This window comes from Danio rerio, chromosome 7 (genome assembly GCF_049306965.1).
Source record: "Danio rerio strain Tuebingen ecotype United States chromosome 7, GRCz12tu, whole genome shotgun sequence".
NCBI classification, from domain to species: Eukaryota; Metazoa; Chordata; class Actinopteri; order Cypriniformes; family Danionidae; genus Danio; species Danio rerio.
The window spans coordinates 3,847,501-3,874,955 of record NC_133182.1 but is presented as its reverse complement, the minus strand read 5'-3'; the positions used below and the strand labels follow the sequence as shown (position 1 = coordinate 3,874,955).

At 36.2% G+C, this 27,455-nt stretch overlaps 2 protein-coding genes across 25 annotated transcripts in view; both read left to right on the top strand.

Moving 5' to 3' along the window:
- The first annotated feature begins 182 nt into the window (after window positions 1–182).
- On the top strand, window positions 183–26,773 carry si:ch211-63p21.2. Of its 6 annotated transcripts, none has more exons than XM_073907909.1 (11): window positions 183–470; window positions 4,699–4,751; window positions 4,885–5,260; window positions 7,963–8,106; window positions 10,615–10,797; window positions 12,647–12,766; window positions 13,748–13,909; window positions 19,199–19,431; window positions 22,320–22,545; window positions 25,435–25,555; window positions 25,647–26,773. In XM_073907909.1, the coding sequence occupies exons 3-11, from the start codon at window positions 5,012–5,014 to the stop codon at window positions 25,676–25,678; spliced, it is 1,470 nt and encodes a 489-aa protein (XP_073764010.1). In that variant the 5' UTR covers window positions 183–470; window positions 4,699–4,751; window positions 4,885–5,011; the 3' UTR covers window positions 25,679–26,773. The 6 variants fall into 6 exon arrangements, with proteins under 6 accessions (XP_073764010.1, XP_021333332.2, XP_073764009.1 ...); XM_073907908.1 differs by lacking the exon at window positions 183–470 and adding an exon at window positions 1,647–2,422; XM_073907910.1 differs by lacking the exon at window positions 183–470 and adding an exon at window positions 4,143–4,245.
- zgc:55733 overlaps window positions 26,682–27,455 on the top strand; it is a 38,232-nt gene continuing 37,458 nt past the window's right edge. For all 19 annotated transcript variants that reach the window (XR_012382338.1, XR_012382339.1, XR_012382341.1 and 16 more), the window contains 1 exon segment: window positions 26,682–26,773. The gene's annotated coding sequence lies outside the window, so the exon portion shown is untranslated.

The window sequence follows — 27,455 nt, the reverse complement described above, 5'->3', positions numbered from 1 at the left end:
CACACAAACTGGCACACTCAGAAGAACCACAATATTAATATTAAATCATAAAAAAGGGTAAACTATGTGCCCTTTAAACTCCAGTTTAAAATAACTGTACATGTTTTCTGTGTTATAATCAACACCTAAAAAATAAACACCTATTTTTTTTTAATAAACTCAAGTTTGAGAGTTTACCTTTTAGGTTTTGTGTGGTCTAGCGTGCTGTAATTAATGTTGGTGGTTCCTGCACATGTCTGTGATCATAGGAAAAGTGTCTCCACCATAATCTATGCAAAGGTTATTGTATTCCAACTGATGAGAGGTGCTGTACAAGCCACAAGGAGCGATCATTGTTTACATATTTCACTATTCTTTTGTTTGATCAAACATAATTCACTGTGTTTGGACCACGTCAGACATATAAAAGGATTACTTATGCACATCACCTCAAAAACAGAGGAGAATGGCCCTGAAGCACACAGCATAAGGTAAGAGATGACAGCTGTCTGTGCTATCTGGGGCTGCTTATTGATCATGAATGTATTGTTTTCACTTCTGCGCCATGGAAACACCGCGATTCATTCGGCAACTGTTTGATATGTGAATATAATTCAGTAAAAGTAATGCTAGAACCATATAAGCACCGGCAAGAGCTTTCATTCGAGCTATAACTTGTACATGTGTCATATGAAAAATATGAAAATGAACCAATGTTCAATACCCAGCTCGGGTATCCAAAATACTGTGTATTTAAGTGTAAATAACTTTTTTACAGTAAAATAAAAACCAAAGTAATGCATAAAATATAGATTCTACACTTTCAAACGACACCACTTACGGGAGTCTGGTGCAATGCTAGCCCTTTAAATCTTAAAGAGAAAGTCGATGATGTCACGGACCCGTTACCATGTCCGCGGAAAAACTCACTTAATAGCTCTGTCTATTGTAAGCTATTATGAATCTGTTTTTGGCGTCTTTCGTCGAATGTCTTCCGTTTGTTTGTTTGTTTTGTGCTGTATTTGTAAATTACTAATGCATGATAAAAAAAGAGAGATTTTGAAAAAAACTCACTTAATCTTGACATAATATTTCTAAAAAATAATAAGACCACATTTACTGCTTGTCTAGTAAACGCTTCTTGATTGAATGTTTAGATATTTACAGTGGAATCGAGACAAAAGTTTTAAATAAGACGAACATTTTTTTCAGTGTTTTTATGTCTATATATTTGTCACCTGGAGAAAGTCTTGTTTGTTTTATTTTGGCTAGAATGAAAGCAGTTTTGAATGTTTTTAAAGCCATTTTAAGGTGATTAAGGTCAATATTATTAGCCCCCTTAAAGCAAAATTTGATTTGGATTGTCTACAGAACAGACCACTGTAATGACTTGGATAATTATCCTAACTTTACCCTAATTACCCTAGTGAAGCCTTTAAATGTCACTTTAAGCTGAAGACTAGTATCCTGAAGAATATCTAGTCTAATATTATGTGCTGTCATCATGGCAAAGATAAAAAAAATCAGTTATTAAAAATGAGTTATTAAAACTATTATGATTAGAAAAGTGTTGAAGAAAAGTCTGCTCTCAGTTAAACAGAAATTGTGGAAATAAATATACAGGAGGGCTAATAATTCAGACTTCAACTGTATATGTTGAGTTTTGTAGAGTTGAACTGACAAATAGCTCTGTGTTTTTCACACAACCAGCAACTTGTTTCAAGCTCTTCAAGCTTATTAGGTCGAATCTAAAGAAAACATTTCATATCCTGAGATTTAGCAAGCGACCAAACAGTTTAAAATGCAAATACTCCAGATCCCTGACCATCATGCATGTGCAACATTAACATCAGCGATGCCCTTAACACTATTGCATGATCAAAAACTCCATTCATTTCCATTCCCAGCGTGCACATTAATCCTCAAATCACAGCATCATGACCTGGGAGAGATGTAGAGACTGAAAAGCAGGGTGGAGACGGAGAGATAGTGAAGATAGCTTACAGTATAGAGGCCGTATAAACAGGAGATGCTGGAGAGATTAGGAAATGAAGGGAAAAGGGCGCAACTCAAATAAACACCCCAACAAACACTCTTTTCTGTCCAATCGAGCCCTCGTATGAGGGTCTGGGAGCCAAACGGAGCAGCACGTCTCACTCTTGGTCTCCAAAAGACTGAAAATGAAGAGTTTCTGTAGCATCTGACATACTTTAGGAGCTCAGAAAGTGCCGAATACACCTGGATGGGGAGCTGACTGAATCCTGCAGACTTCGTGTCTTTACCAGAGTCTTGAAATCGTAACTATATGATACGATAATCGCGGTGACCTAAATTTTGTCTTTTTTTTTTTGTACAACGGAAAACTGAGGAACATTCATGAGGAAATTTTGAGGATATTTGTCCATGAACATTGTTCTTAAACAGCATTGGGGAGAAAAAAAAGGTAAATATTACAATTTTAAACCTTACTCTTACTCCTAAACCTAAAATCCTACTCTTTAATTGCAAAAGAAGCCCATATATTTACATTATTTTACTTAAAAAGTGATTAAATAACACCGTTAATTTTTTTAAAAAAGTGACTTAAGATTGCACTGTAAATGTTGACTGTAATTTCAGTGGTTAAAAAAAAAAAAAAACTGTAATAATGCTACAGTAAAATCCATAACATTGTTAAGAGTTATTAACCGTAAATTGACTTGCTCATGCTTATGGTTTTGTATTTGTGTGTGTAACAAATGTATGAAGTGTAGGTGTTAGTCCTTCAAAACACGGCTGTACAATACTGTAAATAAATATAATATTGTAGTTTACTGTAAACACTGAAAAGAAAATGTGCGCTATTCATTGTGTAATATATAAAAATTTTACACCTGTTTCACATTTTAAAATATGCAAAACCCATATTTTCACATTATTACGCTTAAAAAGTAACACCATTAATCACTTCTTTGTTTTTAGGTGACTTAAGATTACACTGTAAAAAATAATAAAAATACCGTAATTGTATCAGTAATAACGCTACAGTAAATATCTGTAACATTGCTAATTGTTACTAATAGTAAATTTACTTTCTCATATGGTTTTGTATTTGTCTGTGTAACAAATGTGAGATATGAAGGTGTTAGTCCGTAAAAACACTGCTGTATAATACTGTAAATTAATATAATATTGTAGTTTACTGTAATACAAAATTACGCTATTCTAGAACAGCTTTGGGTAATATATTATTCTGTCTCACTCTTTAAATAAATGCAAAAGTAACCCATATTTTCACAGTACTTTCCTTAAAAAGTGACTAATAACGATATTAGTGACTTAAGATTACCCTGTAAAAAAATACCGTAATTGTAGCAGTAATAACGCTACATATAAAAATCTGTAACATTGCTAATAGTTACTAACCATATATTTACTTTCTCATATGGTTGTGTATTTGTCTGTGTGTAACGAATGTATGAAGTGTAAGTGTTAGTACTTTAAAACACTGCTGTACAATACTATAAATTAATATAATATTGTAGTTTACTGTAAACATTTTTTAAAATGTTCGCTGTTCTAGGACAGCTTTGGGTAAAATATTAATTTATCTCACTTTAAAAAAAAAAAAAAAAAAAAAATATATATATATATATATATATATATATATATATATATATATATATATATATATATATATATATATATATATATAAAATAATAATAAAAAAATATATGGTCATTGTTTAAACAAGGACCGTAATTTCAGACGTAAAAAACTGTAATAATGCTACAGTAAAAATCTGTAACATTGCTAATAGTAAATTTACTTCATCATATGGTTGTCTATTTGTCTGTGTAACAAATGTATGAAGTGTAGGTTCAAAAAACTGATGTACTGTATATTACTATAAATTACTATAATATGGTAGTTTACTGTAAAATGTTTTTTTTTTTACAGTATTTTCAATCGTAAGGTTCTAGCAACTTCAGCTGCTCTTTTCTTTACAGTGTATAATATATCACCCAACACTATACATGGACAATTTTTTATTTTTTTTGTTCGAGGTAATTCATTTCTATTAAGTCTATCGAGACTGCGTATATAATTGTAAAAATTGTAAAAGTATATATTTATATATATAAAAAAATGTAAAAACTTTTCGTAAAAATTGTATCTTGTTAGTTTTTTAAAACCCTGTTGTATAATACTATACATGAATATTATATTGTAATTTACTGTACATTTTGGTTTTAAAAAGTACCGTATTTTAAGTATTTTTATCGGTAAGGGGCTTTTTTGTTTTTGTGTATAATAGTGTATAATATATTACTTTTTCTCAACACTATTCCAGGACAATTATTTACTTAGGGTAATTAATTCCTGTCGAGTTTATTGAGACTGCATATTTAATTGTAAGAATTGTAAAGATCATAAAAAAATACAAACTTTAACTTTTTGTAAAAAATTGTATCATGCTAGTACATTAAAACATTGGTGTATAATACTATAAATTAAAATAATATGGTATTTTACTGCACATTTTGTTTTACCGTATTTTTTTCTGTATAATTTCTGACAGTTTATTCTGACACTATTTAAATTAAAAATTCCTAAAAATCATTAAAAAAAAATGTGAACTTTCCGTAGAAAAGATAATCACTAAATAATCGGCTTTATGTAAAAACACTAATCACAATTAATCATTAATCTGTTTCTTGTTGTTGTTTTTTTTACAGCGTATAATATACTACTTTTCCCGGACACTATTATTGTACGAATTTTCACTGAGGTAAAAAATTCCTGCTGTATTTAGTTTTAAAAATTTAATTGTAAACTTTTCGCAAAAAAATTAATCACCAAAAAGACCAGATGAAACCCGCTGAATGTTTCCTTCTGAACTCCTCCTGGACTTCCCTCATTAGCCACACCCCTTTGCTCCGCCTGAATGCTCTCGACTTTTCCGACCTATGGGACGACGAGGATCTTGAGCTGGACAGTATTGATGGCGACTCCACTCACAATTCACCCAGTCAGACGACAGCCTCCCCCATGGTTCCGCCCCCTCCGCCTTTAGCCCCACCCGTATCTCTAGCCAGTGAATCACCGTGGTCGAGTCGTACTCTGAGGCTCCACTGGAGGGCGCTGCTGAGTCTACAGCCCTTACCGAGAGTGGGCCGATTTGGGCCACAGTCCATCTGGGCCACTCTGGAGCCTGTTCATCTGGACACCAACAGACTGGAATACCTGTTTGAGAGCAAAAATAACAGCGCCCTCTGCAGTCTCACAGCAGGACGACAGGTAAGACTTCAATTGCATGTGAAGAGATGAACAAAAATAAGTAAACCTACGCTGATATTTTTTTTTATTGCATTTACTACATTATTTAATGGTAAGTAAACAATTTATTTGCACTGTACAAAAATGCTGGGCTCCACGAAATTGCAACATGTTCCCCTAACACAAATCAATTAAGTTCATTCATTTTTTCATCTTAGTCCCTTTATTAATCTGGGGTTACCTCAGCGAAATGAACCATCAACTTGTGCTTTATGCAGCAGATGCCCTTTTAGCTGCAACCCATATTTGGGTAACACCCATACAAACTCATTCACACTCATACTCTACGGACAATTTAGCCTACCCAATTCACCTGTACCGCATCCCTTTGGACTTTGGGGGAAACCGGAGCACCCGGAGGAAACCCCCGCAAAGGCAGGGAGAACATGCAAACTCCAAACAGACCCGCCAACTGAGCCGAGGTTCGAACCAGCGACCTTCTTACTGTGAGGCGACAGCACTACCTACTGCGTCGCCATTGATTAAGTGAACTTAACAAATTTCAATGGATTTAACATAAAACAATTACGTTGTCCCACAAAAACTCTCAGGAATTGAGTTGTTTCAGCTCATTTTAAATAAGCAGTTCGAACAAGCAGTGCTTTTTTTGTGTGTGGGCTGATTTTAAACAAACAAATGAAGTTTAAAATTACAATATTTAATCTATTCAGCCCATATAAGGTTTTTGCAAAAATCTTCAGTAAATCCAATTACTTTTGTTTTTAGTGTACTGTACACTCAAATACACTGAAAAAAATGTTGTCTGCAAAATTGTTGCAATTTATTTCTGTTGAATTTAAGCAAACAAATTAAACTGAGTAATGTTTAACTTTGCTTGTTTAAGTCCAGCCCAAACAAATTGTTTACAACCACTTATCTTAAAACATTTCAGTAAATTCAAGGAGTCATCTCTGAATAATTTTTTTAGTGTAATAGCTTTTGCTGCTTGTTGAAAATACATATTTAAAATGGGTTAAAACAACACTTACATTTATTAAGTTGTAGAGGGACAATTTGTTTTTATGTTTAATCCACATAAACTTTTAAAAATGATTAAGTTATTGTAATCGGTTTGGCTCAACTATTATGTGTAAACCCTGTAGCTTCTTCAGTGTGAAAGTGTCGTTTAAACATTACTAATAAATACTTCTTTTAATTATTTATTTATTTATTTATTTATTTATTTTGTCCATGCAGGATGAGAGCTAATCAGGGAAACGCTATTCATTGCAAAAAGAAATCTGATACATGGCAATAAATGCACACTACATATGACATGCAAAATTTATATTTGGATATCCGTTATGAAATATTTATCATATATGCAAATAACATTGTGAAATAAAGAATTGGCCATAAAGAAATTAACATATCTAATACATGTATGTCCAAATATATTAGATATGTTAATTTATAGGCGATGCAGTGGCGCAGTAGGTAGTGCTGTCACCTTACAGCAAGAAGATTGCTGGTTCGAGCCTCGGCTGGGCCAGTTGGTGTTTCTGTGTGGATTTTGCATGTTCTCGCTGCATTGGCATGGATTTCCTCTGGGTGCTCTGGTTTCCCCCACAGTCCAAAGACATGCGGTACAGGTGAATTGGGTAGGCTAAATTATCCGTAGTGTGAGAGTGTGAATGAGTGTGTATGGGTGTTTCCCAGAGAAGGGTTGCAACTGGAAGGGCAAAATGAATTACTGAAAAGTAATTGAATGAATGTTACTATATAAATAAATATTTGAATGTATGTTAACATATCTAATATATTTGAACACGCATGTATATTTGTAATTCCAGTGATTGAAAAATTATACAGGCAAGTGGCTATTTTTGCAATGTTTTTCAATATATGTTTGTCATGATGGTTTTATTATCTAGACTCTAGAGTAAGGAAAAATGTATATATATATATATATATATATATATATATATATATATATATATATATATATATATATATATATATATATATATATATAATAATTTTATTTTATTTTTTTAAAGAAAATTTACCTAAATTTTCTTCCCAAAGGTCATTTTTGTCCAAAACTACTTTATTAAGATTTTTTTTTAAATAGTCCTCTTAATCTGTGCAGTTTAACACTTGGCTATTTTTCCCTTATTCATTCATTCATTCATTCATTCATTCATTCATTCATTCATTCATTCATTCACTCATTCATTTATTTGTTTGTTTGTTTATTTATTTATTTATTTGTTTGTTTGTATATTTATTTACTATTTTGCTTTTAAGTTTACCATCTGAACAAACATAAGAAAAGAGGACTCGAGTCAACAATCTTAAGTGATTGAAAAAAAAAAAAAACCTCCTTAATCTTAGGAAATGAATGGGAAATATTAAAATCTAAAGCTTTTTTTTTCTAAAGCAATGTATGCTTGAGAGTTAAAGCAATAAAAGTTATAAATAAGAAAAGACACTGGATAAAACGTACAGGACATATTTTTCATGCAATATCCAAATCTGAACTCAAATGTCATGTGCATATATTTCCATGTATCACTTTGCTGTATGGGATGTTCATTTAAATACAGAGTAACACAAGTTGCACTGTTAGGTACTGATTTTAGAGTCTGAAGAATGTGATTAAGCCTCTAAAAAGCATCTAAAAAAGCTCTCAGTGTTTATTTCTCCTTCTGTCGGTGCAGCAGAAGCAGTCATGTGTGTGTGTTCTGGGTGTAAAACGCAGTAACATCATCACTATAGCGCTCAGCCGTCTCCCGCCGGCTCACCTGCTGCCTCCTGCTATCCACAGCATGGACAACACTGTGCTGGACAGAGAGGACATACAGGTGTGTGTACCATACACTACTGCTCACTTCACACTTAATATGATATCAAAATACAGCTTGATTTATTTATACGTGAATAAAACTTTAGCTGCCATTTTGAATTTTGTTGTGAAATGTTTATTTGGAAACGTATAGTCCTACAGAATGTTCACTGTAATCCCACATAGCAAAATTTCTCTGGCCCAGCTCTGGCCCACACAATCAAGGTTTTGCTTGGCCCACATGCCGCAGTGAATTACGTTACATAACTGGACCAAATCTGGCTTCCAGACAAGGGCCAAACACAGACCATATCTGGGCCAAGTCTCAGCCAAGTTAATAACTCATAACTGGGCCTGAACTGGGCCAGACAGGTTGGTGTGTCACGATTGCAATAAAATTGATAAACCCATGGAGTGATGCGCTTTAGGCACACTATGGGCACGCTTTTTCTCAAAGTGATCTGATTGGTAGAATTTTTTTTCTTTACTCAAAAATGATTTTAGTGTATTTTAAATGTGGGTCAAGACTGACCAAACTCACATGGCCCACTTATCACATTTTTAAATCTGGGCCAAATACTACGTTTTTCATCTGGCCCAAATCTTGTGTGCCGCCTTAAAGACGGTGCCACCTCTGCCAAACCCGGGCCATGTTTGGCCCACATGCTGTATGCCAGTGCCGGATGAATGCCTGCTGTGCCAGCTTTATGCCAAATCTGGGCCAGAATTCTTTGCTACTAGGGATGCTTTTCCTTGTTAGATTCGTCTGTTTTATATTTACTTAGTTGAGTCTTGTTTCTAGTCCAGATATCTACAAATTCTTCAGACAAGAAGCATTTTCTAGACAAAAAAAATATTGTCTTTAAAAATTCAACTCTACTGTTGAGAAAACTGACTTTTACTGATATTTCAGTCATTTAAAGTAATAATATAATGCATAATAAATAATATAGAGAGAAATAAGTCTGTAAAATAACAGAAAATGTGCTGCAGTTTATTACAAGGCTTCTTTATTGTGATATGCAACACCATCCCAGACAACATAGCACTGCATATTTTTTGGCTATTTTTTTGAGTGTAGTCTACCCCAGGGGTTCTCAACTGGTTTGGCCATGGGACCCACATTTTTACATGGTCATCAGGCCGCGACCCAAATTTTTAGGAACTATAATATAATTTTAGAAATTATAATTCATTTGTATTTAGATACACTAGTTGTGTATGTATAGATTTAACATACACAACAAGTGACAGATAAATTATAGGAAAATCACCAAGACTAACAAATAAACAATATTTTACTGCTGTCATTTAAGAAAATGTGTCAAATTATAGAAATATTACAAAGTAAAAATGTTAAATACAGTAAACAGTGGTTAGGGTAAGGAAAAGTTAAGTTACTATTAACTAAACTCAACTGTTTATAAAACATTAACCCTGATCTGGCTGAACTGAACAGAAACCAGCAAACTGAAGTAAAATTATTAAAACAATCATAACCATTTATAATAATCACCAGTTATTTGCTGTTCTGCTTTTGTGTGGGCTTTCTTGGTCTTTGCTACACGGTGAGCACAGTAAGATGTACTTGTAGTTCTTTTGAACATGAATATGTTCGGCACTTTTGTGATGCCCTCAGCTTTTGGAGTCGTCTTGGAAAATAGTCCACAGGTTTTTCCTTGCAACTGGGATGTTTGGTTTCTAAATGTCGTTTTAATTTAGGTTTCATGCTCTCTTGTGAAAGCACCTCACTACATATGACACACTGAGGTTTTAAGCCTTTTTTGTTGTCAAAATATGTAAATCCACACTTTATATATTCGGGGTCGTAATTGCGCTGGAATTTTACATGTCAAAGGGTTATATGCAGAGCGAACGTTAGTGTTTTTCCCATACAGATAAACTTTCCGGTGACCTTGTGAACTTTTTTCCCATTTTATACGGTTCCTTTTACAGCATCGATGTTGTAATGTCATTAAAATGCATTCAGTTAAATAAACTTTGGCATTCATTTAGTTGCTCAATCGTAAAACAAGACAAAAAACAGTTTACTCGCACGCGCCCGTCAGAATCGGCAGGCTAACGTTAGCGCAAAAGCTCCATTGAATATACTGGGGTAAAATAAATGCTCATATTATAAAAACATGGCAGGGGAAATGTAATTTTATGCAGTGCTTCTTTTACAATCTGAGACCCACTTTATATTGGATATCACTCAGCTAGTGGAGATTGCTGATTTTTTAAAAGAAAACACCATAAACGCCCCGTTTTTTGCACTGCATACAGTTCGTCGAGAGTGCTTAACCCAGGTTACTTGCAAATTAAAAGTCCCGTACGGTTGTCACATGTGCATTTCAAAATAAAAGTCCGATATAAGCAATATTAAACTTTTGTTGTTTTTTTGATCACCCACTGAAAATGTTCCCGCGACCCACTTTTGGGTCACGACCCACCAGTTGAGAAACACTGGTCTATCCAACACTGACAGCAGTAACCCATGCTTGTGTTTCTCTTTCCTGTGGTTCAGAGGTTGCAGACTCTGATTCCCACTGAAGACGAGCTGAATCTGATAAAGGAGGCGAAGGCTCGGGCCCCGTGTTCAGCTCTGGGCTCCGCAGAGCAGTGTCTCCTGACCCTGGGGGACGTCCCTCATCTGAGGGCCAGACTGCAGCTCTGGGCATTCACACTGGACCATGACACACTGGAGAGAGTGAGCATTTATATAAAATAATAAGCTTAGATTGGTTAGGAAAATCTGAATAGAGCTTGTCATTACTGTTTGGGTATAAAATAATTATATTATTTTCAACTCTATTATCTACAACTGTGTTATCGTCAACTCTGTTATCTACAACTGTGTTATCGTCAACTCTGTTATCTTCAACTCTGTTATCTTCAACTCTGTTATCTTCAACTTTGTTATCATCAACTTTGTTATCATCAGCTCTGTTATCGTCAAATCTTTTAACTTCAACTCTGTTATCTTCAACTGTTATCGTCAACTCTGTTATCTACAACTGTGTTATCGTCAACTCTGTTATCTTCAACTCTGTTATCTTCAACTTTGTTATCATCAACTTTGTTATCATCAGCTCTGTTATCGTCAAATCTTTTAACTTCAACTCTGTTATCTTCAACTGTTATCGTCAACTCTGTTATCTTCAACTGTTATCATCAGCTCTGTTATCTTCAACTGTTATTGTCAACTCTGTTATCTTCAATGCTGTTATCTTCGACTCTTATCATCAACTCCGCTATCTTCAACTGTTATTTTCAACTCTGTTATCACCAACTTAGTTGTCTTCAACTTTGTTATCTTCTACTTTGTTGTTCTCAACTCTGTTATCAACAACTCTGTTATCGTCAACTCTGTTATCCTCAACTCTGTTATCCTCAACTCTGTTATCTTCAACTGTTTTCGTTAACTGTTATCTTTAACTCTGTTATCTTTAACTGTTATTGTCAGGTCTATTATCGTCAACTCTGTTATCTTCAACTGTTTTAGTTAACTGTTATCTTTAACTCTGTTATCTTCAACTGTTATTGTCAGGTCTATTATCGTCAACTCTGTTATCGTCTACTCTGTTATCGTCAACTGTTATTGTCAACCTTGTTATTTTCAACTCTTATATTCAACTGTTTTCGTTAACTGTTATCTTCAACCCTGTTATTATCAACTCTGTTATCTTCAACTCTGTTATTGTCAATCATGTTATCGTAAACTCTGTTATCTTTAACTTTGTTATTATCAACTCTGTTATCGTCAACTGTTATCATCAACTTTGTTATTTTAAACTCTCTTAACGTCAACTCTGTTATCTTTAACTCTGTTATTTTCAACTGTTATCGTCAACTCTGTTATCCTTAACTCCGCTACCTTTAACTCTTTTATCATCAACTCTGTTAATCAACTGTTATCGTCAACTCTGTTACATTCAACTCTTTTATTATCAACTCTTAATTAACTGTTATTGTCAACTTTTATTTTCAACTCTGTTAACTTCAACTCTTATATCTTCAACTCTGATATCTTCAACTCTGATATCTTCAACTCTGTTTTCGTCAACTCTGGTATTTTCAACTCTCTTAACGTCGACTCTGTTATCTTAACTCTGTTATTTTCAACTCTGTTAATGTCAACTTTGTTATCTTAACTCTGTTATTTTCAACTCTGTTAACGTAAACCGTTATCTTCAACTCTGTTATTGTCAACCCTGTTATTTTCAACTGTTTTTGTCAACTCTGTTATCTTCAACTCCATTACCTTTAACTGTTATTGTCAACCTTGTTATTGTCAACTCTGTTATCATCAACTCTGTTATCTTCAACTCCATTACCTTTAACTGTTATTGTCAACCTTGTTATTGTCAACTCTGTAATCTTCAACTCCATTACCTTTAACTGTTATTGTCAACCTTGTTATTGTCAACTCTGTTATCTTCAACTCTGTTACCTTCAACTGTTATTGTCAACCTTGTTATTATCAACTCTGTTTTCTTCAACTCTGTTATCTTTAACTATCTTTCACCTCATGTTTACATGCATATATTTGCAAACAGGAAATTGCAGAGCCGCTCTTTCATCTGAAGCTCGCCATGGAGCAGCTGGCGACCAATCAGACGTTTCGATGCATCCTCGCAACTGTGCTGGCCGTCGGGAACTTCCTAAACGGCTGTAAGGTCAGTATGATCAAAGAGCTTGGAATGACCAAGAGGCGACACTCTAGTGTAATTTGGGAAACAGCCACTAGAGGGCGCGGCTGCCATTTTGGAATAAAAACTCCAATAGAACAACAGTATATTATAAGTCTGTAAAATAAACTATTAAAAGTGCTGATGATTGTGATAATAAGTGTTGTATTGTCGTCTTTCAGGTTGTATCTCAGCTTTAATACGCTTTTTAAATAGATAAATAAAAAACAAAGCAGCTGCTTGCCATCGCAAAAGTAATGAGATCCAATGGACGGCCGATCACTTTCACTCCAAAATGGCGGAATCCAGGCCTGTTGCTGGGTGCTGCTGTTGCAATGGAACGTTCTATTGAGTGTCGCCTTTTGGTCATTCTAAGCTCTTTGGTATGATTATGAAGAAAGATGTGTATGTCACACCTTAAAATCACTTTTAAAAGGGGTTTAAACACAATTGTGTGTCAGCAGTGTGTGAATATAACCAGTCTCTAATGATAAACATTATATGTTTTTATAATTACACCTGATGAAAACAGTCTGCAGAAACACTTTGATTGACAATCTCCCTTTTTACGTGTCATCGGAGGAGGAAAGCCCCGCCCACTAGTGACCACTCTCCCTAATTAGCATAAACAGCCTTTTTCAAACAGATGATGTTAGTGCTGCTTTTAATCTGCCACTATGCTGACACACAGGCATTTGTAGCTCCGCCCTCATTTGAAAAAGAGTACAATCTCATTTGAATTTAAAGTGACCATCACTAAAACGCCACAATTAGGATCAAAGTCTAAAAGGGTCAGTTTCAGAGAGTTCTATAACATTATTTGTGTGGTATTTTGAGCTGAAGCTTCACACACACACACACACACACTGTAGGGACATCAGAGAATTATTTTACCTCAAAAAAAGGGACATGACAGGACCCCTTTAATTATCACATCTAACGTAATGTGATGGTTTGTGTTTGGTGCAGGCCAAAGGGTTTGAGTTGAGTTACCTGTGCAAACTCTCTGAGGTGAGAGACACTCACGGCCGACAGCCTCTCCTGCATCACGTGTGTGTGTTACTGCTCCAGATGTACCCACAATCCTCTGATCTCTACTCTGACATCACTGCAGTCACAAAAGCCAGCAAGGTACAGTACGTGCTTGTGTTTTGTGCTAGAAATGTTGCTCTATTTGCAAGTAATGTATTTAGATGAACTACAGATTTAGTAAAAATACTATTTTAAATGTAAGGAATGAAGAGTCATATTGTCCGATTCCAAATGAACCTGAATCATAAATCTTGTGCCTAAATATTGGACGATGTGAAACATGTATTGTTCTCTGATGAGCAGGGCTTAATTTGTGCCGGAACCTATGAAATCTGATCCAGCACCTCATTTTACCGTTCCCTCTCCGCACCAAAACCTCACCCCCCCATTCTTCACTTTCTTCCGCGACAACCCCCTTACCTTCTCCACCACCCTCCACCCCTCTTCCTCCTCCACTCTTTGCTTTGGTTTGTGACCTGAACACCATGAGGGCAGCACGACCTTTGTTTGCCTTGAGCGCCAGTTACGCTTGCGTCTGTACTGACATGCACACTATAAAACAGGGGTTCTCAACTGGTTTGGCCATGGGACCCACATTTTTACATGGTCATCAAGCCGCGACCCAATTTTTTAGGAACTATAATGTTATTTTAGGAATTATACTTAATTTGTATTTATTTGTTAACATAAACAAGAAGTGACAGATACATCACAGGGCTCGAAATTGCGACCATTTTGGTCGCATATGCGCCCGAAAATTAATCAATGCGACCTCATAATATATTTGGGCGCATTAGTGCGACTGCAGATAATGGTTGTAGTGCGACCTGTTTTGATTTTTTGTAAAAACGTGCTGAATCGCTCTTCCCTGCCGCTATATTGGTTCATATTAGCTGTCATTCACTCAAGGTATTCCGCTGTCAGATGACAGGGAAGGAGCTTTTATGACCACGGGAAATGCAAACGGCTGAAGAGTGAAAACTTAAAGCACACAGGTTTGCAAACTCCACCTAAAGTTGAGGTGCAGATGAGAGCGATCATGACACGTCACGTGGTGAGTAATGATCCACCAGCTGAGATCAATCGAGTACGCGCTTCTTGGAGAAGGCGCCCGAATCTCCATGCGTTGCATTCACTGCGTGTTCAGCGCAAATGTCCGCTAAAAGTCAAATCTAATACTGTACATATCATCGCCAAAGAAGCTCGCCTTTGCTAAGTTTACACTGAAACTGCAGCTCATAACAAAGAGCGGTTTTGCGCCGGTGGTCACCGCAAGAATCCTGCTCTGCCTGCTCATAAATTGGGTCGACTGACTCGCCAGCTTTTCCACTAACACAGAAAAATGAAGATCAGCTCAGACTGAACCTTTAAATTGACACAAAATGAAACCAAATCTTTTAAAGTAATAGAAGTGAGACTTTCTTTCTTTTGTCTATTCTTTTTTGAGGTGTAAATTATTTTTATTTTTTATTTATTTACTGATGACTGTTTTGCAGCTTTCATCATTGAATTGAATGATTTATTATAATCTTTTGTTTGTTTTGTAGCAGAAATATTATTTATTAAATTGACATGCATATAAAACAGCAGCACAAAATCAATATTTCTTACTGCAATGCTTCATTTTTGTTTGATGCAAACAATTATTTTTCATAAAGTAACAGACTTTTTATAGCAGATAACCTACATTCATGCACATTCAAGGCAGCATCATAATGAGAAATGTAATTCATTGTTACTATTATTGTCATTTTCATCATCACTAATATTCTATAGCCTAATTATTAGACATTCATTTTGGAATTATTGCACACAAATATCAATGTCTTCGCAGCATTAGTCAGATAGTTGTTTCTGGTTTTTGTTAGTCCTAATTGATGTTGTTTTAAAATACAATAAATCCCTTAAAAAGCAATTTGCAGCTGTGCTCATTCATTTTTGGTGGGTGCTCCTAAATTTTTTCTGGTGCTCCTAAATTTATTTTGGTGCTCCTAAATATTTGAAGTTGGGAGCACCGGCGCTACCAAGTAAAAAAGTTAATTTCGAGCCCTGCATCATAAGAAAATCACAAAGACTTGCAATTAAACACTGTTTTATTGCTGTCATTTAACTAAATGTATCAAATTATAAAAATATTACAAAGTAAAAACAACAAATACTGTTAATAATAAACTGTTAATAAAACATGTTTTCTGGTTTCTAAATGTTGTTTTAATTTAGAAGGTTTCATGCTCTCTTAGAAGAGCACCTCACCACATATGACACTGAGGCTTTAAGACTTTTTTTGTCATCAATGTATACATCCATACTTTACATATTCGTGGTCGTACTTGCACTTTGACATATTTGTTGCAATAATTAAATGAAATTTCACATGTCCAACGGTAGGGTTGTCGCGCACGCATTTCAAAATAAAAGTCCCGCATAAGCAAAATAAGTAAAAAATTTAACTTTTGGTTTTTTTTAATCACAGACTCCGCGACCCACTGAAAATGTTCCCACCAGTTGAGAAACACAACTATAAAAGATACTAATGCAAGCTGTTATACACTTACATAGGCCCACCAATTTGATTGCGCAAATGTTCTGTTACCTCTCCCTCTGGTAACAAGCAGGATCCATTACCCTGATCTGTTCCGGGACCTCACTATTTACAAATAAAGCATTGCTGATGAGTCCACCTTCACTGTCTTTCCCACATCTGGAAGAGTTACGGTGTGGAGAAGCCTCAAAGAAGTGTCTCACTCGGACTGTTGCATGCCCAGAGTGAAGCATGGGGGGATCAGTGATGGTTTGGGCTGCAATATTATGGCCTTCTCTAGGCGAAATACTTGTGCAAGATGGGAACTGAACCATTCTGAATGAGCATCGGACCCAATGAGTAAATCATTGTATCCTGAAGGCAGTGCCATGTATCAGGACTATATTGCTCCAATACACACAGCAAGACTGGTGACAGAGTGGTTTGATGAACATGAAAGTGAACATCTCTCATGGCCTGCACTGTCACCAGAACTAAACATTATTGAGCCACTTTGGAGAAGCAAGCCAGGAAACATTTTCCTCCACCAGCATCACGTGGTGAGCTAAACACTATTCTGCAAGAAGAGTGGCTCAACATCACTCTAGCTGCTGTGCAGGACTCGTATCTGCCATTCCCAAGACAAATCGAAGTTGTGTAGGCTGCATATGGAGGCTCTACACCAGGGGTCACCAAACTTGTTCCTGGAGGTTCGGTGTCCTGCAGGTTTTGGCTCCAACTCTTATCAAACACACCTGAACAAGCTAAACAAGGCCTTACTAGGTATACTTGAAACATATTGGCAGGTGTATTGAGGCAAGTTAAAGGGTCATGAAACACCAAAACACATTTTTTGAGCCGTTGACAGTTGTATATGTGTCCCACACTGCTAAAAACACTATTAGGACACCTATATCTCACTAAAAAGTGAAAATTGGTTGTTTTTGCGATATTTCGAGCAAATTTGTACTTCCGGTTCGAAACAAATTTTTGAAGCTGAGTCACGGCCATGAGATCTTAGCCTGTATTCCAGCGTGTTTACTGGACGTCTGTACCTGGGAGAACTGTATTATGTCTCCAAGTGTGCTGCAATAATGCATGACTAATGCTTGGTTCAGCAATAACGTTACATGTCTAAGGAACATTGTTTACCCTAGAGCTTTTCTCAACTGCAAATGGTGAGATCCGGATTTGCTGATCGTCTCGTCTTAATATCTTAATAAAGACGCGGCTCTACCCTAGTAGCAAAGAATTCTGGCATAAAGCTGGCACAGCAGGCATTCATCCGGCACTGGCATACAGCATGTGGGCCAAACATGGCCCGGGTTTGGCAGAGGTGGCACCGTCTTTAAGGCGGCACACAAGATTTGGGCCAGATGAAAAACGTAGTATTTGGCCCAGATTTAAAAATTTGATAAGTGGGCCATGTGAGTTTGGCCAGTCTTGACCCACATTTAAAATACACTAAAATCATTTTTGAGTAAAGAAAAAAAATTCTACCAATCAGGTCACTTTGAGAAAAAGCGTGCTCATAGTGTGCCTAAAGCGCATCACTCCATGGGTTTATCAATTTCATTGCAATCGTGACACACTAACCTATCTGGCCCAGTTCAGGCCCAGTTATGAGTTATTAACTTGGCTGAGACTTGGCCCAGATATGGTCTGTGTTTGGCCCTTGTCTGGAAGCCAGATTTGGTCCAGTCATGTACCGTAATTCACTGCGGCATGTGGGCCAAGCAAAACCTGATTGTGTGGGCCAGAGCTGGGCCAGAGAAATTTTGCTATGTGGGTAGTTGTTGTGGATTGTCCTGTCTCTACAGATTTGGTAAGTGAAAGACCAGTGGTCTTTGTTTATTTAGATGGCAAAGTTAGTTCATATCGAACTATTACACCGAGTGTAAACATGTTAGCACCGCAACCAAACTATCACTGTAGTGTAGGATTTTCACCGCATTTTGTGACTGGAATAACACACGCGGCTTTCTGACGCTACCTGCCGAGTGCATCTAAGTTACAGAGAAATGCGGAAGTTTTTTTTTCCTCATTCGCCGTGCGGTATCAAACATTGCATGAAAAATACACGCTTAGAGCAGTTCCTCAAATCAAATATCTCGTTTGTCGCGAGGGGCATGAATGAAATTCCTGAATGAAAGAGCCAAACTGCAGTTAAAGTCCACCATTTAATAATTTGGCAAATAATTTGATTACTGATGTCCAGGTAAACACTGTCACTTTCTCCCCTGTGTGTGTGTGTGTGTGTGTGTTTGACTCTGAAACTCAGCGCGTGCCCAAATCGACACTCCCATATCATCCCACTTTTCTTCCTCCGACACTCCCCCCTAAACAGAGCTGGACACGGCCACTTTCCTGACTTTTTCCAAAGTAGAGGTGTGAAAACACACTGCTGAAACGAGGGGGTTTGGCCCTTTAAAGCTAAACCCTGCAGGGCCACCGGCCATCGAGGACTGAGATTGGTGACCCCTGCTCTACACCATAATAATGAATTATTGTGGTCTAAAATCTGGTGCTTCAGTTTCATTGTTCAACCCCTGTATATTATGTAAAGAGGTACACTAATTACAAATACAAAAGAAAAGAAAAAAACTAACAAAAGAATACAATAGTCAGAGAATCAAATCATTATCAGTTACAGAAAACAAAATGGAGAGGGCTTGTGTTTAGTCTGTGGACTGGGAAATAGCCTATTCATCAAAATCTTTCCAAACCCTCATTCACAATCTAGTAGATGTTTTGATGATATCCACATAATTTGCATCCTGTTTTGGACATTTCCTACTGACCGAGTTTCCCTCTCTCGTCTCATTTGATCCCTCTCTTCCTGTCTCTGATAAACATTGGCACACTAGTGTGACTATACGCAAGTTCAGCTGAATCTCTGCCAGCTCGAGGTCCTTTGCAAAGCATCATGGGATCAACTCCGACTTCTTGAGAAGGATGGAAAGAAGAGGAAAGGTGGAGGAAGGAAAGATGGATGTGTGGAAGAGGCATCATCCCTCCATCAACAGCTCCACCAATTTCTGAAAGACTGCGAGGAAAGACTGAAGGTGCTGCGAGCTGTTTACCGCAGAGTCATCAACAGGTAAAACGCACAAAATAACACCTAGAGCTGGGTAGATTACTTTTGAAGTGTAATCCGATACTGATTACAAATTACATGAGATCATTTGTTGTCAATAATATAATCACTTTCTGTACACATTTATAGGAATATAATGTGATTACTTTTGGATTACATTTAGATTTATAGCAATGTAATCCAATCACATTTAAATTTATGGCAATGTAATCCAATTACTTTTATATTACATTTAGATAATGTAATCCAATTACTTTTGGATTACATTTAGATTTATAGCAATGTAATCAAATTACATTTAGATTTATGGCAATGTAATCTGATTACTTTTGGATTACATTTAGATTTATAGCAATGTAATCCAATTACTTTTATATTACATTTAGATAATGTAATCCAATTACTTTTGGATTACATTTAGATTTATAGCAATGTAATCAAATTACATTTAGATTTATGGCAATGTAATCTGATTACTTTTGGATAATATTTAGATTTATAGCAATGTAATCCAATTACATTTAGATTTATGGCAATGTAATCTGATTACTTTTGGATAATATTAAGATTTATAGCAATGTAATGCAATTACATTTAGATTTATGGCAATGTAATTAATTACTTTTGGATTACATTTGGATTTATAGCAATGTAACCCAATTACATTTAGATTTATGGCAATGAAATCTGATTACTTTAGGATTACGTTTAGATTTATCGCAATGTAATCCAATTACTTTTGGATTACATTTAGATTTATAGCAATGTAATCCAATTACATTTAGATTTATGGCAATGTAATCCAATTACTTTTTCATTACATTTAGATTTATAGCAATGTAATCCAATTACATTTAGATTTATAGCAATGTAATCTGATTACTTTTGGATTACATTTAGATTAATAGCAATGTAATCCAATTACATTTAGATTTATGGCAATGTAATCCAATTACTTTTGGATTACATTTAGATTTATAGCAATGTAATCCAATTACATTTAGATTTATGGCAATGTAATCCAATTATTTTTAGATTACATTTAGATTTATGGTAATGTCATGCAATTACTTTTGGATTACATTTGGATTACTTTTGTGCTAACACTTATTTGATGTCACAAAAATTGAAGTGAGGTAATCTTGTACTATTTTAACAAGCCATAAATAACTTTCATTCTTTATCAGCAATCTGTCTCAATAGCTTCTTATTACATTGCAATATATCAACACCTAAAATACTTCATATTACCAACGCTAATATACTTTAGATCCATCAAAAGGTAAAACCCACAAATTAATACCCAGAGCTGGGTACATTACTTTTGAAATGTAATTTGATACTGATTACAAATTACATGAGAACATTTGTAGTCAATAATATAATCGCATTACATACACATTTATAGAAATGTAATGGGATTACTTTTGGATTACATTCAGATTTATGGCGATGTAATCCTCTTACATTTAGATTATGGCAATGTAATCTGATTACTTTTATATTACATTTAGATTTATGGGATTGTAATCCCATTACTTTTGGATTACATTTAGATTTATGGCAATGTAATCTGATTATTTTTGGATAACATTTAGATTACTTTTGTGCTAACGCTTGATTAATATATTGAAGTAGGACAATCTAGTACAATTTTAAAGAAAGAAAGAAAAAAATCTTTCATTCTTTATCAGCAACAGATCTCAATAGCATTTTTTTAAAGTGCAATGTATTGATACCTAAAAAAATACTGAAAAATATTAACACTAATATACCTCTCGAGTCTTAATGCACTATGTAATATACCTCATTATTATTGTAACTCTGACTAAAACACAACCAATCAAACCTTATACTATTGAATAGATTACACTTAACTATTTAAGTACATTTAAAAAAAACAGCATCATTACAAAAAAATTATATTGAATAACATAAAATTCACAGCAATATCACTGCTAAATCAAATGTTTCTATTTATGACAATGACGTAGTCAAAAAAGTAATCCCCCCCCCCCTCACTCAATGCACTTAAAATGAAATCATGTCTAGTGGCAACATTTTAAAACAATGTTTAAACAGCCAAAAATGCTGTATTATGTATGACAGGCCAGTCATCTTGTTAGTAAACAGTACCTGTAGAAAAGTGACGAAGTGGTCGGCGCCAGTGGTGTAGTAGTTAGTGCGTCAACACATGTATTCCGGTGCTCGTGGTGACCCGGGTTTGATTCCGCCTCGTGGTCCTATGCCAATCCTTCCCCTCTCTCTGCTTCCCTGTCAATTCTGTACTGTCCTGTCAAAAATAAAGGTGAAAACCCCAAAAAAATAATTAAAAATAAATAAATAATTAAAATAAAATTAATAAAAAAAGGTGATGAAGTGCCGTCATTATCTTTTTATTCCAAAAAATGAAGTTATCGTGTAAACAAACAGGGAAAGCATATAAAAGTCATCCGACTGTTCCACTAAACAACATAAGACAATTAATCCAGCTATTAGGCTGGATACAACTTTTTCAGTCCGTGCGTGATTTCACACCCCTCCCTCTCTGCGCTGAATAAGCAATAAGAATCAAAAATGTATATAAGCAACAGGTTTATAATGACAAAAAATGGATTGTAACTTACTTACCAATGTGTAAATAACATGTAATCTTGTAATCCATAAAAATTTAACTGTAGTCAGATTATGAGAATTTTAAATAGTAGTTCATCTACATTTGATTTTTGTAATCTGATTGCATATAATCCATCACTACCCACTCTGTTAATGCCAATGCATCTTTCATTAAACAAATTTGCACTGAACCACATGCAAAAAGTTATTTTGCTCTCTTTTATTATTATCTATTTGTGTTTGTTGCTCTCCACTTATTTCTTCCTTGCCCTCAGATTCCACTCGTTCCTGCTGTTCCTGGGTTACTCGCGCTCCATGGTGAGAGAAACCAGTGCAGAGGCGTTTTGTAAGACCGTCAGCGACTTCGCTCTGGAATACAGAGCCACTCGCAGTGCTATCCTCCAACAGAGGGAGAAGGAGAAAGAAAAGGAAAAAGGGAGGAAGAAAGACAGCCAAAGCACACCTGAATTCAAAATCAAACTCCAGCAAAGTCCATCTGATGTAAGTGTCAGACATCTTTCACTACAGACAGTTCAGGGGTAGAGTTGTCACAATACTGGAATTCGATACCAATCCGTACTGAAGTTTTAAAAATGTCTATTTCCTGCGAACATTTAAGCGCTGTTGAGCACGTTCTTAAACAGCGCTGATTTGCCATTGTGCACATGCTCAACAGAAATGACTGTGATTAGCCGTGAAGGTCACCGGTTCACCGAACTAACTGCACAGTGGTTGTAACCACAGATACAGTGTGGTACATTCCCTTTGCTTAAATACTCCATCATTGTAAATTTGTTTTAAGACTGGTAAAAGGGTTTTAAGTCTGGTTCATTTTTTTTCCTAAAATGTAAATTAGTTTCGTCCTTGGTATAATCGCTTCTCCTGTGTAATTGTGTCTTATGATAGGTACAGATATTTTCCAAAATGTATATTTGTCTCAAGCTTTATAAACGTGTTTCACACTTTGTAATGTTGTTTTGCACTTCCCGGCCACCATACTTAAATGTTTGCGGGAAATGGACGCTTTTAAAACTTCAGTAGCGATTGGTATCAAATTCCAGTATCATGATAACCCTAGTTCGAGGATAATGTGTTTCAAGTAAATCTAAGGGTGCTTTCACACCTGTGAATCGATTCAGTTGTTCTGAAACAGAGATTACAATTGTTACATTGTTGCTCTTTGCTCTTGGAGCGGTTCACTTTCACACTGCAAAGTTTCTAATCGGACCAAAAGAGCTAAAAACAAGTCACGTGCGAGTAAAATCTCCTCACATTGGTCAGAGTGTCAGGGTTTATTTTGCAGCGTCCCGCTCAGCTGTCAGGAGAGGTGGTGGTTTAATGGTGATTGACAGGGTGCACGACGTGTCTGAGGAGAGATGCGGTGGGGAGGGGTGAGAAGGATGCGCGACGATGCCTATTTGAGGACCGGGAGGGAGACGCGAGATTACCGGGAGATCATCACTCGTTTGCGGGCATCCGGAGACTCGCGAAACTTCCCGCCATGCTCAAAATTCTCTCTTCATATAGCCGTAAGCCTATTACATATCCATAAAACACTGTGATATAACCGCGCTCGGATCGGATCGCTTTCTCACTGTAATCGAACCGCTCCAGGATTCGTTTCAATCGAGCCGAGACCACCTCATTCAAGCGATCTCGGAGCGATTACTTTGGCGCGGAACAGAGCGCGATTGCCCTGTTCACATATGCCAAACGAACCGCGCTAACTGGGCAATCGAGACACGTTCCGAAACAAAAGTGTAGGTGTGAAAGCACCCTAAGTTACGTAATCAGATTACTTTTTAAAGCTTACTAGTTATTTAAAGATGATCTCTATCTAGAAGCTAACTTGTTATACTAAGGGAGGGGATGATACAAAATTGCATAGAACCTATGCTTGCCATGCAGGGTAGCAAACTAAAGTTTAAAAATAAAATACCTCAGGTTTTCACTATACTTTTGGCATCTTTGTGTCCTTTGTGAAAATAATGGAAAAAATATTTGTGTTTTTATTCCACTAAACGGACTCTGATGGTTAATTTCAGAGTTTTATTAGATCAGTTACACAAGCTGGATTCACTGGTCAGATGCACTGGAAACGCAGCACACTGAGGACATCTGCTGGTTAGCAGGGGGAAATGGAAAAAGACACAAACTAAAAACAAACATTGTTATGTTCTGCTGTTTTTGAACACATATATAGTTGTCGTTGTATTTATATTTACCATGCTCGGTCAGAATATCTTCAAATGAATAAAAAATGAGAAATTCAAACTGAATATGCATTAGGAGTATTACATATTCTTTTTACTATCCTATATTTCATGTATAACCCTCAAAGGTTCGATTGAGCTGCTCTTCAAACTCCACAGTCGTGATTTTACATTTATTTTAGCCTGACGTTTATTAACCTCACAATTCATTTTTGGTTTAATATATATGTATATTACTCACCTTTACTAGTTACTTTTTTATAGAATAACACAAGATTGTAATGCATTGATATTAAAATAAACTTTCCGAAACACTGAAAATAAATTGCTGAAATAATTTTTCCAACATTTATTCATCTACTTATTTTCTTTCTGGCTAAGTCTCTTTATTAATCAGAGGTCAGTCCAGTGGATTAAACTGCCAACTTATCCAGCATATGTTTTATGTAGGGGATGCCCTTCCAGCCACAACCCAACACTGGGTAACACCCATACAGACTCATTCACACACATACACAACGGGCAATTTAGCTTACCCAACTCACCTATAGCACATGTCTTTGGACTTGTGGGGTAAACCGGAGCACCCGGAGGAAACCCACACCAACACGGGGAGAACATGCAAACTCCACACAGTAATGCCAACTGAGCCAGCCGAGGTTCGAACCAGCGACCTTCGTGCTGTGATGTGATCATGCTTCCCACTGCTATAAGCTACATCCCTGCTGAAAAATCCATCTTAAATCAGCCTAGGCTGGTTGGCTGGTTTTAGCTGGTCGACCAGGCTGGTTTTAGAGGGGTTTTGGCCACTTCCAGGCTGGTTTCCTGCCATTTCCAGCCTGGTCTTAGCTGGTTAGGCTGTGAGATGACCAGCTAAAACCAGCTTGACCAGCCTAGCAGGCTGGGAGCCCAGCCAAAACCAGCTATGTCCAGCTTAAACCAGGCTGGTCAAGCTGGTTTTAGCTGGATTTAGCTGGTCATTTTCCAGCCTGACCAGCTAAGACCAGGCTGGAAATGGCTGGAAACCAGCCTGGAAATGGCCAAAACCCCTCTAAAACCAGCCTGGTCGACCAGCTAAAACCAGCCAACCAGCTGGTTTAAGCTGGATTTTTTTAGCAGGGATAACTTTAGTTTTTGATGCTTTTTTTTTATTAAGAGGACTTTCCTTTTTGTGTAGGAGAATCAAGAGCAGGTGAAGCTTGAGGAGGTTTTGAAGACTCCTGATTCTTCATCATCCTCATCTTTCCACTTTGACTTCACTCTTCCACGACAACGCAGCAAGTCGAGCGACAAGAAAGGTATTATAAGTGTTGACACATGCCTCAGATGCAGTCAAGTACAAGAAAAAAAAGTATTATTTTAAAATAAATGTAATGTCGTTCATTCCAGGTTTTCACTCATCCCGAAGGCTGAAGTGGTGAACACCATGCCGTCCACATGCCCACAAAAGGGTTGATGTTTGAGCTTGTCGTCCATTTTATATTGTTCAGTATGAGATAAAACTTGAATTATTGTTATTTGAAGGGTACTTTATGTAGCATTTTTACAGTTTTAGTACATTAATGGTACTGTGCTGTAAACTACAACACTCTGTTTTTAGCCATTTTACTTGTCATCATTTCTCGTAACTATGATTTTGATGAAAGCATTAGCATAACAGATTTGTTTGGAAAATGTGCTTAGCTGTTTAGTCAAGTCAAATAAATGTGTTTATTCAAACAACCCACATGAAGATATGCTTAAGTAAATAATGTTAAATGATGTGTTTGCTAGTGTAAGAACTGGTACATCAGTTAAACTTTATTTTTTAACTACAGTATTATAATATAAAAGAAAACTACCTTATTTTGGTTTATATTATTGTTACGTTACATTAGCAATTCTTTAATTAGCTCAAAAACACTAGTATTTTATTCATATGAAAGTGCTTGTTTACAAATTATTCTAACAGTTTTAATCAACCTTGGGTACTAATAATATTGTTCGTTTTATACACGATATTAAATAAATACAGTATTTACTACGAAATGTTTTTGTGACTGTAAAAAATGCCACGAAAACAATGACTGAGTAATAGCAAACGTTTTGTTGTAATAAAAAAAAGTTTTTAAATACCACCGAACATTTTTGTAATAGCTGAGCAGCTTTATTTCAGATTAACAGCCTGTAAATTATTATAAACAGGGCTAAAAAGGCTTTTGTAAAGCGATTACAGCTCTGTGGGAGGATTCTAAACAAATCCTGCCTTAACCAATCAAGCGAGGATTTGAGTTAAAGAAACACGATGGACGTCTTCATCCACCAATCGCTACCGCGTGTTTCACCAGCTTGCTGAAATGTAGCCAATGAGATTGGAGGATATGCAGAGCGGGGCGGGGCTTATTTCAGTGCGCTTTTGGTCTCCGCCATTTCGTGCACTCGCCTGTCGGTCGGTGTCTACTGAACAAGCTGATACGGACTGTATCCACAAAACAGTACAGCACCGAATTTTAATCATTTTTAGTCTTAAACTCCCGGTGAGTATTTTGATTCGAGAGATTTTTTGTCACCTTTTTTATTTTTTGACTGACTTTGAACTATCTTTGGAGAATTTTTGGTGTTTTTTTTGTTTTTAATGCATTTTTCTGGTCGTTTTCTGCTTGGCTTTGGTGGCGTACATTTTGTGATGCTGTGTAGACGGTGAAAACCCTGTTTGTTTTGAGAGGATCGCACGATTTTTATTTGATTTTTTTTTCAAAGTAGGAGTTATTTTTCACACGATCTTTTTGCAGGACGTCTGCTAGAGCAGCTGGGTTGTTTGATTTTTGGAGTTAATGTGGAGGATTTGTTTCGTATGGACTGGTGGTTGTGTTTTCAAGATGGGGTCGTTTTTCCCTCCCTGACCGGGATTCAGAATATAAACGCGTTTTAAATCCATTTTTAGGATGACAGACTGCTTTCCCCAACACGAGTAGACTGTTTTTATTCAGCTGTAGACGTTTTGGACTGAGTTTGTCCTTTTTAATGCGGTTATTTGTTCGGTATTTTTGCTCCTGTTTTTGAGGGTCGTTGCGTTCCAGCGGGGAAATTTTTGAGAAATGTGAATTTTCAGGCGACGTTTTTGCAGGTTTTGGCACTTTTAATGGACTGAGACACGTTTTCTGTCACTTGCAGTAATCTTTAATAATGCATGGACCATTTAACTCCGTTCATTTGCTT